This window comes from Pristis pectinata, chromosome 24 (genome assembly GCF_009764475.1).
Source record: "Pristis pectinata isolate sPriPec2 chromosome 24, sPriPec2.1.pri, whole genome shotgun sequence".
Classification (NCBI taxonomy): domain Eukaryota; kingdom Metazoa; phylum Chordata; class Chondrichthyes; order Rhinopristiformes; family Pristidae; genus Pristis; species Pristis pectinata.
Window position 1 is genome coordinate 30,902,644 of NC_067428.1, and position 14,986 is coordinate 30,917,629.

The 14,986-nt window shown below is 39.4% G+C and overlaps 1 protein-coding gene across 9 annotated transcripts in view; it reads left to right on the forward strand.

Annotated features, from left to right (window-relative positions):
* Positions 1-14,986, forward strand: part of LOC127582422 (transcription factor 12-like) — a 118,774-nt gene that overhangs the window by 61,675 nt on the left and 42,113 nt on the right. For all 9 annotated transcript variants that reach the window (XM_052037651.1, XM_052037653.1, XM_052037643.1 and 6 more), the window contains exons 6-8: positions 2,204-2,271; positions 4,410-4,545; positions 5,087-5,136. In XM_052037651.1, coding sequence (XP_051893611.1) covers positions 2,204-2,271; positions 4,410-4,545; positions 5,087-5,136 — 254 coding nt within the window. The remainder of the gene's footprint in view (positions 1-2,203; positions 2,272-4,409; positions 4,546-5,086; positions 5,137-14,986) is intronic.

The following is a 14,986-nucleotide window of genomic DNA, read 5'->3' on the forward strand; positions in this document are numbered from 1 at the left end:
AAGTTTGAGTCTTAAACAATCTCTTCTTCATTTTAAGGAAGATTTGAATCTGTTTCATGATTGATTTTGAACCAGAGCCCAGCATAACCATATGATAAAGGTACTTGCTGTCTTGGGTCAAGTTTCCAGGGACCTCCGTACAAGATTTGAATGCTGCACAAAGAGGCACCACTTCTTGGACAAAACAGTAAAGCAGCATCCCATTGGTTTTGGATATATTTTGAAGGTCCCATGGCTCTTGCATGAAGAAAGATATTTTCCTTGTGGCTTCCTCAATATTTATCACTCCATCTTTAGCATAACTTTATCTGGTTATGATTACTTACTGTGTACAGGACCTTGTTAGTCTCAGATTAGCTGCAAGTTTTTCTGCTTTACTTCAGTGATTCTGGTTTAAAAGAACTTGATGGAATGCAATGTGCATTTGTGTGTTGGCAGGTTGTCAGAGCATGTTATTAATGCTTTTTTTACACGAGGAAACTAGCCCCATGTGCAGCAGAAATTAATCAGTGAATCTGTTTGATGCTGGTTATGAAAGTAAAGATTGGTAGGAGTGTCAGGAAAACTTTCCTTAGAATAATGCAATGGGATTTTTAGGAATCTTAGTTCATCTCATCGAAGTTGTGGCACTTTTTTGCCAATTTGTTTCTCTCAAAACTGCACTGATTTGCATTGATTATTTGTTCAGACCTTGAATGGGGCTGGAACCAGCACCTTCTGACCCAGAGGTGTGAGCTGTACCAAATAAACTGAAAGTGGGCTTGCAATGGAAATAGTTGGAGGTAATAAAATACACGTTACAATGTTTTTAGTGCCTGGCTGAATCTGATTTCTGATTAACCAGATTATGGGAGTTATTGACCTACAACTGAGCAGTTAACATCCAGGCTCCCTCAGTCATTAGTTTTCAGGTTTTACTTAAACGTATAAAATGTATTTGTTGAAAATGTTCTCAAACAAGTGTTAAAGTCGAGTGGTGCAACTTGCTTATACAGTGGCAAGTATGATTTGAAATTTTGATCTATTTAATTTTTTGCTTCCTGAAGAATGAACTATTGTTGAAAATATCAACATCTCGCGATATTTATCATTTTAGGTTACTTGGTGACTAAAGGGTCAATTGTATTGTTTTATAATGCAACTTGAAGACTTTTTTTTAAACCCCTCTTAATGTAGCTGGGGCAGCAAGTAGCTCTTTTCTACAGAGTGAAGGAGATGAAACACTATGGTGAGGATCTTTAGTCAACATTAAAGAAACTTTTTAAGGAAATACATGCAATGTGGAAATCTTTAAACTGTTGATGCATTGCAGAACAAATTTGAGATTACTAACTGTGGTTTGAGGTGTTGCATGTTGTCCTGTAGCTTTACCCAGTGTGAATTGTACCCTTACTGCTCCGTGCTTGCACATGTAAGGGTTCCACTTCGAAGGTCAACTTTTTTTAGTGAAAGCTTTGAAGTGCAGGGAGGGGTAGCCATTTTCCCGAAAGATTAAAGCCTCTGCTTGGGTAATGAAATACCCAGGTGGATTAGATGGCTACCAGAGAACTTTTAGAGCAGGCCCTGCTGGTCTGTGATTGGATTCCACAGTCGCGAGGTGGAGTCCCTAAGTGACTCTCAAAACAGTCCATCTCCAGAATTGTTCGTTCTTTTTTCCCCCATTAAAATTGGTGGATTGGTTTATTATTGTCACATGTCCTGAGGTACAGTGGAAAACTTTGCATGCCATCCATACAGATCATTTTATCACATCAGTGCATTGAGGTAGTACAAGGGAAAACAATATCAGAATGAAGAATAGTGTTACAGTTACAGAGAGTGCAGTGCAGGCAGAAATGTGGAACCATCCTTTTTAAAATCCTAAAAATGTTCCTTGGAATTAATTGTATAAACTTGCTTTGATTTATTCCTTGAAAACCCAAGCTGAGTTGAAGATTCTAAATATAGATTGAACGAAGTTGCTAATTGTAAAACACTGGACTTCAGGATCGCAGCCTTAAATGAAATGTTCCATTCTGTGCATAAGGAGAGGTTTTCTGCTTGTGTTCTTACTGTGTGAGCAGTTTACCCACTATCAGCCCTAATTATGGGATTGGATGCACAGATGCTATTGGTGTATGAGTGCAGAAATGAAAAGAATGCAGTTGTAGTCATTTAACCTATTTTGTGACCTGAATATTGCTCTTTTTTTTTAAATTAATAGTGAAAAATGCTGAGAGAGTTACATTTCCACCATTTGGAAGAGAATCAACCATGCCAGCATTAAATCAGGTAGGTGGATGTGTATTCTTTTAAATTGGTTTATTATTGCCACATGTACCATCCATAAAGATCAATTCATTACTACAGTGCATTGAGTTAGTACAAGGGAAAACAATAAGAGTGCAGAATAAAGTGCTACAGTTAGAGTGCAGGCAGACAAAGTGCAAATCCATGACAAGCTAGACTGTGAAGTCGGGAGTCCACCTTATCATACAAGGGGACCTTTCAATAGTTTCAACAGTGGAATAGACCCTGTCCTTGAGCCTGGTGGTACATACTTCCAGCCTTATCAACCCAAAGTTTTTCTTGAAATAGCAGACAGAATAGCTTACTCTCCTCAAACTGTCACGTTTGAAATTTGAATAATATTATTTAAAGTAGAATTGATGTAGAAATGGTTATTAGCTTAAGTGTTCAATTAAATATTTTCCATTAAATTGAATGGAAACATTGTCGTATCAAAACAAGAACACACTTCACTGTAACATAATTAAAAAGAATTGTTGGTGTTGCACATTGGAGTTGCTACTGAAATGTCACCAGCAGAAACTTAATTTGTATTTGTTCCCCTGCAGTAAATCTTAAGAATAATTTAGGAGCAGGAATAGACCATTTGGCTGCATGAAACTTCTCTACCACTTAAGTAGGATCCTGGTTGATCTGGATGTAACCTTGACATCATGTTACCCATCTCCCCATAACAGCCTTGCCACCCACCTCCCTCCTTGTATATCAAGAATCTCTCTACTTCTGCCTCTTTTAAAAGAAAATTCAAGGACTCTGCTTCCACCATCCTTTTGAATAGTTCTAGATTCTCCCACGAGGAAGCATCCCCTCCACATCTGCTGTGTCAAGACCCCTCCAGATCTTGTATGTCTCAGTCAGGCCCCTTCTCCCACTTCTAAACTCCAATGAATACAAGCCTAGCCTGTCCATCCTCTCCTCATTAAACAGCTGCCCATTCCAGGTACTGAGTTGTAAACCTTCTCTGAACTGCAAACACACGTACATCCTTGAGTAACGAGACCACTACTGTAATGGTACCCCAGAAGTGGTCACACCAATGCCTTGTGTAACTGAAGCATAACCTCCCTTTTGTATTTGATTCTCCTAGAATAACATTCCATTAACTTCCCTAATCACTTTGTGCCTATTTCTATAGGCAGTACAATGGGAAAGTTGAAGGTGGGCTAATCCTTTTTAACCTTTAAGATTTAATTCTTTCATTATGCCTCTTGAAGGTATATGCTGTGTGGCTCCCAAATGCAGCTTAAATTTAATTTTATTTTCCAAACATTGCTGTCTACAGTCAGAAACCAGATTTGGTTTGAGAATTCCTAAGTATATTGAGTGGTTAAATGTCAGTTCATTGCTCGGAGCTCCTTAATGGTTAAATTCTCAGCTGTTAACTTGATAGTTGATGCATACTTTCATCAATAACATAAACTACCAAATATAACAGATTTTGATCATTTGTAATTTTATTTTGAATATTATGCACAAAGATGTGGGTGAAATTAAACTTCTCTTGCCCACTTGAATGCTAATTGTAGTCTTTGTGCAGTATCCATCAGGAGGCCAGCATTAACTTTATTTCATCCTGATATAAGTGAACATGAGCAAGAAAACAGACTGCTGGAGGAACTCAGCAGGTTGGGCTGTATCCCTGGAGAGAAATTGGGGGTCAGTGTTTTGGGTTTAGACCCTGAAAGATAAGAGGGGAGATTGCCAGTATTTTAAAAGAAAAAGGGTGCAGCAAGAGCTGGCAAGGATGCCTCCTCCTACCACCTCCCAGCTTCTTGCTATTCCCACTCTCCCCTCCTCCATCTGCCTATCACCCTTCCTCACCTGGAGCCAACTATCACCTGCCAATTTTGGCTCCACCCGTTCCCCTCAACCACACAGATGCTGTGTTGGGTGATCACAGTTGCTGAAATTCCTATCCAGCACCAATGTCTGGGTGTTCTAGAATTTCCCAGACCTGGGTTTTGAAGTTAAATTTTGGAGCCTCAACTTTAGAATGGTGTGGTGAGAAACAGAAATTGTTAGGTGTTTAAAAATAGTTGCAACAATTTTAATCTTTCTAAATGTGTTATATAGACTTAGATGGTTGGGCTCATTGTGCATTTGTTTACTTTACAATGCAGGGAACTTTTCTGAATTCTGAAATGGGAATGGCCAATTCGGGAACAATGTCGCCAACTGGAGTCAAACCTGGCTCCCAGTATTACCCCTTTGCCAGCAATCCTCGCAGAAGACCAGTGCAAGAACCAAGTAATCTGGGTAACATCCCCAAAGTGTCTCCTGTGCTGTATATCATGTTCTTGGTGTCCCTACATAACCACCTGATTAATTCCGTTTAGAATTTTAAATATGGCTCCATTGTCTCTCCAGTTTTGTTTAGTTAAGTAAATAATTACAAGGGAAAAGGGCCATGTTTTTTGGATTGTGATGTTATAGCTGTTTGAAGTGAGTTGTGATTTATCATGAACTCCTAGATCAGATTGCCAAACCTGTAATCACTCCTGGAGATCTGTTCTCTCTGGAGTACATTTCCTTAACTTCATATAGTTTTAAATCTTGCTGATTGAAATGATAAATTTAATTTCTTTTTGGTTGCACTTATTATTTCTGTCCTCTCTTGAGTCTGCTGACACGTGCATCATGACAGTCAGTAATCCTGTGTCTGATTCTCTTGCCCTCAAACCTCTTGTTCAACTTGATGGATTGTTTTCTGAACTCTTCATTTTTCATTTGATCTAAAAATTTCAATTCTCCTTTGCTGCTTAATTTCGGATCTTGATTCACATTTTTCCCTCTTTAGAATCCCAGCCCAAGAAAGTACGAAAGGTGCCTCCTGGCCTCCCTTCTTCGGTAAGCCTTTTGTTGATTATTTTAGTAAAGAATTATAAAATTTTGAAAATATCTCAATTGCTTGCAAGAAAAGTTGCTAAATGTCTTTGACACATACATGATCAATTGCAATACTGAGTTCTGCTGGTATGTTTTTAATAAAATTGTGTGATCTTCAACATATTCTTGTGTGGCTCATTAGCAGACTGCATGAATGGTAATTTTTTCACTTAGTTTGTTTCTGTTTCTTGCAGTTGTAGTACCAAAACTTGACAGTCTCATAAAAGCACGTGGAAAATATTGGATCCCTTTACTGTGTTTTTAAGATTGGTTAAGATGTATTGAGCTAGAGAAATGTTCTGCAAAGTGCCTGGTTTGTGGTGCTTGGTTGAAGTAAAGAGAATGGGGAAACCTTAACATTGAGGAAGGTAGCTGCCTTTAAGAAGTGAGTGTGTATTTATTTAGATAAACTTCTAAGTCACTGCTACCTTAAAACCTGGATATGCAAGTACACTCGGGTGAGTTTAGATGCTACTGAAAGCTGCATTAGTAGCTTCTATCCAGAGATGGAGACTGAACAATGGATTGTGACTTGAACATGTTCCCAGGAGGCAAGCAAAGTTTTTCTTTTAATATTCTGTTGTTTAGGCATGTTATATTGGGAATCTAATACCCTGACCTCTTGACAATTGTGGTTTCTAGACCATGTCAAATTTTGTTTTTTGTGAGAATTTTAAATAAAACTGTTTAAACTAGCTCACTATGCTTGAAAAGCAAAGCTGTACACTTTTATGAGCTGCTGAATCCCTCAAAAGAATGATTTTTTTTGTTTGCTGCAATGGAGGAAAGAGCCATATTAGATTATGTATATTGATGGGCAAGAGCTTCTCTCAATCTCATTGTTGCAGACATTTTAAAGAACCTTTTATTGATGGTAGTCCAATGGTTTGTTACTACTGGATCGTATATTGGTGGTTTATTTTGAGATGACTAGTAAGTGAACCAGAGGAGAGGTGGATTTATTTTGCATGACTATGTTTAGAATGCATTTTCCTGGGGGGAAAAAAATGGTGGAAGCAGATTCAGTAATTTGAGGGATTTTGATAAATAGTTGGGAATATAGCATTTTATGGGGTTTGGGGAAAGAGTGGGAAATGGAACTAATTAGATAGCTGCTTCACATGGCTAATATTGCCACAACAGCCACTACCTTTGCTGTAATGTTCAGTAATTTTACTGAAAATTATTTTCTGGGGAAAGGGGGGGTAATTACAAGAGAATCTTGACTATCAAAACTTCGCAAAATTTCTGATGGAGACTTTGTTTAAAATGAAAAATCCTAATGAAGAAACGAGAACTGTATTTTGTGACACTCGGTTTAGGTTATTGACAGATGACAACGCTAAAATCAGTAGGGTTACAGAAGGAAGCAGAACTGAGGGAACTAGGGAGTTAACTCGATGGCTTTTAATGAGGTGAAGGGGACCAAATTCCTTGTTTTCGAATTCCTCCATGACAGTGTCCCGTCTCCCATCCTCCATCTCTATCATTCAGCACGGACACAACAGGTGAAGTAGTCTCTTGGTCACAAGTTTATAATTCTGGGATTTCTGGTCTCTTGACCTTTCCTAATTTAATCGCTCCACCCTTGCCTTTACTCTCTAGACCTCTCCACTGCTCTTCATTGCTCTATTTTCCAAAACAAAATACTCAATAGTTACTACTTTCACTTTTGTTCATCTGCCTTAATATTTCGCTGTGGGGCTCATTCAGTTTCCGTTTGGCACTGAGACATTTTGATACCTTTAGATATCCTCTATTATTGAATGTAGTCCTTGCCATTGTAAAGGTTTAAAGACCAATCCCAAATATTTTATTGTGCAACCTTGTAAGTGCATTTGAATTTGAAAATTGGCATTTCTAACTTGATAATGGAGATGACAAATGTACTCATTTCTGTGAAGGGGGAGGGCAAAAGGCGTTTAAAATGGATCTTGACTCTAATACCTAGGTGTGTAAAATGGGAAAATTAAATCTACGTAGTTGAAAGTAATCCCTATTTTCCGACTGTTTTTCATCCAATTTCTGATGCACTTTCCCCCTCATAATTTCTATCGACTGCACTTGGGTTTTGTTTTAAGAAAAGCTTCTCTGACATTTCCTGGTCTCTGGTATCAACACACTGAAACGTAAATGAAATACCTGCATTAAAACAGTGCTGTATTGTAGCCGATCATGGAGAAAATAGAGGGAAAACTAACCATTTTTCTGAAGCAGTTGGTTCCTTTCGGAAGGAGCAGTGGAAAGAATTTGTGCTAAAGCCTAGATAATGGAGCATGTTGTATATTCAGTGGAAGTTGTTCACAGCCTGGCATTCTTCTTTGCCTTGTGCTGCTTGACATTTTTCTTCACACTCATTACTTTCTTTCCCAAGGTGACTGACCTCTTAAAAATGAAGCAGTCAATACCATTTTAGAGAATATTTGCAAGTTCATGGTTTATCCTGTTAAGCTCCGTTTTTCTCTGGCATTGGTTATATCTAGAGAAATTAAACCTTGCAGACTTTAATTGAAAGGTCACTTTGTGGTATTCCTTTGTACCACTGTGATAAAACCTTTTCATCAACAGCTGTAGCTTGAGTTAGAAAGAGGAAAACCATCACAAGTTTCTGCTTAAAGAACAATATAACTGGTCTAATTGAACCAAACGAGGTCCCTTTCCTTCTGCACAAGCTCCAGAAAAGATGCAAAGCATTGCAAGTGACAGGCGTGTTTATCCATTTCTTATTTACACACTTGTTCACAATTCTGCAGCTAGATAATATTCCTAAATGCTTTCATGTTCTGAAAGACAATGCAGTCGGGTATGTATTAATCCTAAAACATTGTTAAACCCCAATAAAATAGTATGTTTTGGCATAGTGTCTTTGCAACACTTAGGTCAATGCAACACTTTCTTCGAAAAGAAACTGCATTGCTGGAAATATGAAATAAAAACTGCTGGAACTACTCAGCAGGTTAGGCAGCATCTATGGAGAGAGCAGGTTGATGAAAGATTGTCGACTAGAAATTGTTTTTTCTCTCTCAAATGTCTGGCCTGCTAAGTATCTCCAGCATTTACTGATTTTTTTGATTATTTTGCATCCCCATATGGCTTGAGAGTCATTATTGTTTCTGTCTTGTCTTATTTGCGTATCATTTTTATGTACAAATCAGCAATTTTCGTTCCATTCTACCTGCTTTATCTTTGGGCTCCATTCTCCTCAGTTGAGTGGGTAACATGGACCAGAAACATAGAGCAATACAGCACAGATACAGGCCCTTCAGCCCAACCTGTCCATGCCGACCACAGTGCCCACCCAGCTAGTTCTAATTTCCTGCATTTGTCCCATAACCCTCCCAGCCCTGCTCCTCCATGGATCTATCCAAGTGCTTAAGTGATACTAGTGTACCTGCTTCAACCACTTCCTCTGGCAGCTCGTTCCATTTACTTACCACCCTCTGCATGAAGAAGTTGCCCCTCGGGCTCCTTTTAATCTGTCCTCTCTTGCCCCAAATCTATGCCCCCTAATCTTGGACTCCAGTGTTACAGCATGTCGGGTTAGAGGAACAGGCATCCCTTCATCCTGGTCTGCACTGCCAGGAAGCATGAAACTTTTATAAATTCATTCAATTGTAAGTGGGCATCATTTGTGTAATGATTTAGATTTCTGAACATTTAAAGTTCGTTCTTGTTCTAAATAACTCCCAATGACTATACTAGCATGACTCGCTAAGAATTTTAGAGCATTCATAAAGTGCCACTTTCGTGTTGTGTTTAGTATTCACAAATAAAAATTAGATCAGATGTGTCTTGTTAATGATGTGATCAAAGTCACGTTTATTGTCAGATGCACAAGCACAGGTGCAATGAGAAACTTGCAGCAGGATCACCGGCACATGGCAAAATATAAGTAGCATTCACAAGCAAAAAGCAAATTAAACATAAATTGTACACAATTTTTACAAGAACACAATTAGAGCAAAATAAACAAGCCCATTTTAGTGTAAAGTGATCATGATGTTAGTGAACTGTAGTGATTAGGGTTTTGCTAGTTGGTTCAAGAACCGAATGGTTGAAGGGAAGTCTGTTCCTGAACCCGCTGGTGTGGGACTTCAGGCTTCTGTACCTCCTGCCCAATGGGAGCTGCAAGAAGATGGCACGGCCTGGATGGTGGGAATCTTTTGATGGATGTTGCCGCCTTGAGGCCTCCTGTAGATACTGCCGATGGTGGGGAGGGATGTGCCCGTGATGTATTGGACAGAGTCCACTATTCTGCTGGCTGCTTGCGCATTCAAATTGCTGTACCAGACCATGATGTGATTTTTAAGCACAAACTGTTTAATGCAGGTCAATAGCAGCTGGTTTGTTTAACCTGGAAAATGGACACCAAATTAAATTCACACAATCTTTCCATTTGTAAGACTTTGAGACTTTTATTTGCAGCCCTACATTCAAGTGAGTCTCAAAAAACAATCAGTAAATTGTATGTTTCTTTAAGTGTATAAAATGCTTGGCACGAGAAGTTTCACTTAACTGTTCCAGCATTAATGATTGTTTTGTTTATGCCATGTGGCACTCCTGTGCCCCAGGGACCCTGTTTCTATATGCTCCTACCACCACCAAAACCTCTTGTATGCATGCAACTGCATGTTTACTTTATAACTGGGTGAAGTGACAATTAAAGTGGACTGACGTGCAGTTACAGTTCAGGTATTGTTTTATGCTGTTCTCTGGTGACACGGTTGAGTAGGATAGAAGCGAGATTATCTTTCATTATCGGTCCCTGGTGAGTACATTAACATGATATTCCAAGCTGAAGCACAATGGTGCTTCGTGTATGTCGAGCATTTATCAACTCTGGCTTTTTTGTGTTAAAAGTAGCATCATATTTCTGATCTTGTATTTCTGATCTCATCATATTTCTGATATTTGGTGTGAAATATCATCTTGGAGTATGGTTGAATACACTTGGAAATTGGTGGAAAGTGCTGAAACTTTGGTATGAAGAAGTTTATCTTGTTTTAGTAGAAACCTACAGCCTTCCAGATATTACTTATCCAAGTGTCATTTTCAAACTTTTCTGCTTGAGTTCCCCTTGCAAATATTGACTTTTCACCAACCTTTGAAATTCAGTGCTGTTCATGTAGAAAAAAAAACATTATTAGTACCTGCTGGAGTATTGAACAAGGCAAGTCAAAGCCAGCTGAAGTAACATTGTAGAAATCCGCAGGAGGCGGCCCTTCAGCCCATCTTGCTCATGTTGGAGAGGGATTCATAAAATACAAGATTGTGTACACATCGGGGACTAAAGCAGGGTAGTAAAATGAAATTAGAGCTGCAATAATTGGACCAACATAGACACTCTTTTAAAAGGAACTGCATTCTTGTGTTTAGATTTTGTTTTTACTTTCATATTTTAGGCTGAATGGCAAAATGCAGTTTTGGAAACCGGTGGGTAACTGGTTAGAATATTGGTATTTTGTGGTACAAACCAAAGAGCAAAACTATAGCATTTGAACACTGCCACCATTTTAATTGTAGTGTGACAAATATTCATGGGCACACTTCTACTGGAAATGTGTACAAAGGAATTCATATCCAATGGAAAATGCTGATTTTTGACAAACACTGGAATGTAAGCTATGTAGACAAGAGGTAAATGCAAGGTGAGATTCTTGATACAGGAGAAGTGTTACACTGACAGATACAGAAATGATGCAGAATTTGAAGGATACTTGCATGGAAATATTTGACCTTTTGGAGCCAAAAACTACAATTTTGCCTCAGGTGGAACTTTATAGATTCCAATTTGGTGCAAGAACAAGAAAGGGATAGATGGGTAAGTAACTTTCCATTCTGCAAAGTTAAGCTAGCCAAGCCACAATGTATCATGCAGTATTTGTACATATTTCCAGTCCATTTAAGCTTTTCCTCTGGTAAACGGAGAAACACTTCGTAACATGCATTTTAAATTTGTGATGGGGTTTAGTGAGCATTTTTGGTTTAATAACATAACTAGCTCTCATTCTAGAAAATCATTAATGGCTAAGTGATGGTGAGTGTGACTCTTTTGAAGCGCAAATTCATTTTTTCATGACAGTATTTCCATAACTCTGGAAATTTGGCATCTTTTTTTAAACTTGTGCTTTGAAGTCCCTTTTCTATTCTGTTGAATGCAACATTGAAACTATATCAGTACTAATATCCCATAGCATCTGTGCTGCTTACTAACGGTCCACCTTGAGTTGGACATGTTAATTGGGTTGCCAGAGACCCTTGAATCTCCTTTTGAACTTGTTTGGCATTTTCACCATTGGTCATGAAGTACATGCTCTGCACAGTTTTGTTACCTGCTCAGAAGGGATAGTGCAATTAAATTATTACTTTTGCCTTTTTAAGCCTGTGTACCTTTTGCAACAGGTATTAGGACTATTTCAGACAATTATCCAAAGTTCTGAAACAATGTATCTAATTAGAGATCCTGGTGCTGAAGAGATGAGGTTTTAGATGTTTTCTGCCATAATTTCAGCAAGATCTTTTATATTCTTAAAACTACTTTGTTTTGTTTTTAACCAGAATCTTCATTATATAATTCATCTGCTGTTTAAGTGGGAAGTATGGAATTTAGAAGGTAATTTTTAGAGAGGGGACTAGTGAGGTAGTCCTCTTAAAATTGCCTTCCAAATGAACATGGAGCGGGCAAACAACAAGCCCAGGGAAGAGAGCAAATGGTACAATATAAACGAGAACAGGGACCTTGGGTGTCCACGGAACTGGAAAGGTAGCAGGATTGATGGATGAATAAGGGGGTATGAGGCACTTGCCTTTATCAGACAAGATCTATAATATAGAACAGAGGTCATGCTAGGAGAAAAGTCTAGTTGGAGCACAACTGGAATATTGTGTATGTTTCTGTGTACCACATTGCAGCAGGGATGTGATAATATAAAATTGAGGGGCGATTCAGTTGAAACATGTAAAATGTCTAGACAGGAAGAGCAGGGAGGGGCATATTTCCCTTGGTGGACAGGACAAGGGAATTTAAGGAAATTGATTGCAAGATTAGAGGAACCTTTGGACTATCTAGTCCATGCCAGCCTATCTTTCTGCCTAGTCCCATCTACCTGCACCCGGACCACGTCCCTCCAAACCCCTTCCATCGATGTAGCGATCCAAACTTCTCTGAAATGTTTACAATTAAACCTGCATCCACCACTTCTGCTGGCAGCTCATTCCACACTCGCACCTCCCTCTGAGTGAAGTAGTTCTCCCCCCCCCCCCCCCCCCCTCAGATTCTCCTGAAATATTTCGCCTTTCACCCTAAACCTATGACCTCTAGTTCTAGTCTCACCCGACCTGAGGGGGAAAAGCCTGCATGCATTCACCCCATCTATAGCCCTCCTAATTTTGCATACATTTTAATGGAACGAAGCAGACATTGTGATGTTTTCACCACAGGAGATGTGTGGCTCTGAGAATGGTGGAGGCAGAAACTCTCCATTAAAGTATCTGGATGACCACAAGAAGAGCTGTAACACACTAAGAACTGGGAAGTGAGATTACCTGCACTGACCTTTCATTTGATTGAGATGGACACAGGTTAAATAGCCTCCAACGTGCTTTTAATTTCATTTTTATGAATTTGATAGGAATAGTAAGAATCAGCGGAACATGGTGGAAGTCTATTAATGCACTTCTCGTGCCTTTCTCAGAAACCTAAACAACTGTTATGATCCCCTCATAACCAAGTCTCTGCTTGATGCCTCTGGAAAACAAAAGCCAAACTTGTAGCTCAGGATTATTTTTCCCTACTTTAGTTGAAGCCTTTCACAAATTTTGCTGCTGGAAGTTGAGACTTACTAGACTCATCAAGTTTATTTAGAATCTGATGCATGCATACCTCCTGCACAGCTGTGGTTCAAGCTGGGCAGGTGCCAGGAATGGACAGATGGCAGAGTTATTAGATGTGCATCATTCAATTCCCATCATGATGCTTGCTATTTAATCAGATTATAAAAAAAAAGTCAGTTTTGCTAGATTAATATTCAGCTTGGTAACCTGTACCATTTAATCCCAGTGCTAATGGGGGGGTGGTGGGATAGGTTTTGGAAAAATGCATTGTGGTGCAAAAATATTTTACTTCTAATTATGCTTATCGACAGCAACATTCAAGCATTTTACGAACGGGAACAGTTTTTTTTAACTGATCCAGAAGATTAAAAGATGTGCGGGATCCACAGTGACTTGGATGGGGTTGTAGTGGAGGGTTGTTCCAGCTGGAGGTCTGTGGTGTATTTGCAGGGATCAGTGCTGTGACCTCCTTACTTGTGATACTGTGTGTGTCTGTATACATGTGTGGATATGAACAGAAATACAGGTAGGCTGTTCAGTAAGATGACAAACATTGTCAGTTTTGGATGGTGAGGAAGGTTGTCAAAGGATTCAGCAGGATGGAGAGCAGCTGAAAATGTGAGTGGAGAAATATCACTGGAAGAGTTATTGCACTGAGGTCAAATGCAAGAGGAAAGTACACGGTAAATGGCAGGCCCCTTGAGCATTAATGTACAGAGGGATCTCTTGGTCCGAGTCTAGCTCCCTGAAAGTGGCAACACAAGTGTGTAGAGTGGGAAAGAAGCACACAGCATGCCTGCCTTCATTGGTTGAGTATAGAAGTTGGCAAGTCATGTTGCAACAGTATAAAACTTTGGTTAGGCTGCATTCTGGTCACCCATTCCAGGAAAGATGTTTACCAGGATGTTGACAGATGAGACTGCAGATGCTGAAATCTGGAGCAATAGAAAGAAGCTGGAGGAGCTCAGTGGGTCAGGCAGCATCTGTGGAGGGAAATGGACAGTCCAGATGAAGTGTCTCGTCCTGAAACATCAACTGTCCATTTCCCTCCATAGATGCTGCCTGACCCATTGAGTTCCTCTAGCTTTTTGTGTTCTTTTTAACCAGGATATTGCCTGGATTGAACAGGTTAGACAAACTGGGATTGTTTTCTCTGAAGCAGAGGAGTGACCTGATGGAAGCGTATAAAATTGAGAGCTTTATATTGGGTAGATGGTCTTTTTCCCAGGGTGGAATCATCAAATACTAGAGTGCAAAGGTTCAATCTAAGAGGGGAAAAGTTTAAAGGAGATTTACAAAGCACGTTTCTTTTTCCACAGTGGTGAGTGCCTGGAACGTACTGCCAGGGGTGTGGTGGAGGGAAATGTGGCTGCAACGTTTAAGAGGTATTTAGACAATCACATGAGCAGGCAGGGGGATGGAAGAATTTAAACCATGTGCAGGCAGATGGGGTTGGTCTGGATTGGCATTATGGTTGGCATGGACATGATGGGCTGAAAGGCCTGTTCCTGTTCTGTATTCCATGTTCTGTTTGTATCTTTGGGGTGAAGAACTTCACTGGCAAACTGAATAGTTTCTTCTGAATATTCTAGTTTGAGCACTTAATCTATTGTTAACTTGTGGGGAGGAGGTAAACTAACTCCAGTGCTTTCTATAACTTGATGGCACACTGGTCTTGCTGTAACATTATTTGGACCATGTCCCATAGCATTCCATGCACATTCTGTCTGGACATGAGAAACTGTATCCAAAAATCAAAGCATACTGCAAATGGTGGCAATTTGAAATAAAAGCAGAAAATGCTCAAAATACTCAACAGGTCAGGCAGCATCTGTGTGGAGAGAAATGAAAGATCCATTAGATACTTTGTCTGTGTGTCCTGCTGACTTCATAGCAGAATCGTGTTTATTATCACTGACATATGTCATGAAGTTTGTTGTTTTGCAACAGCAGTATAGTGCAAGACATATTATTAAGT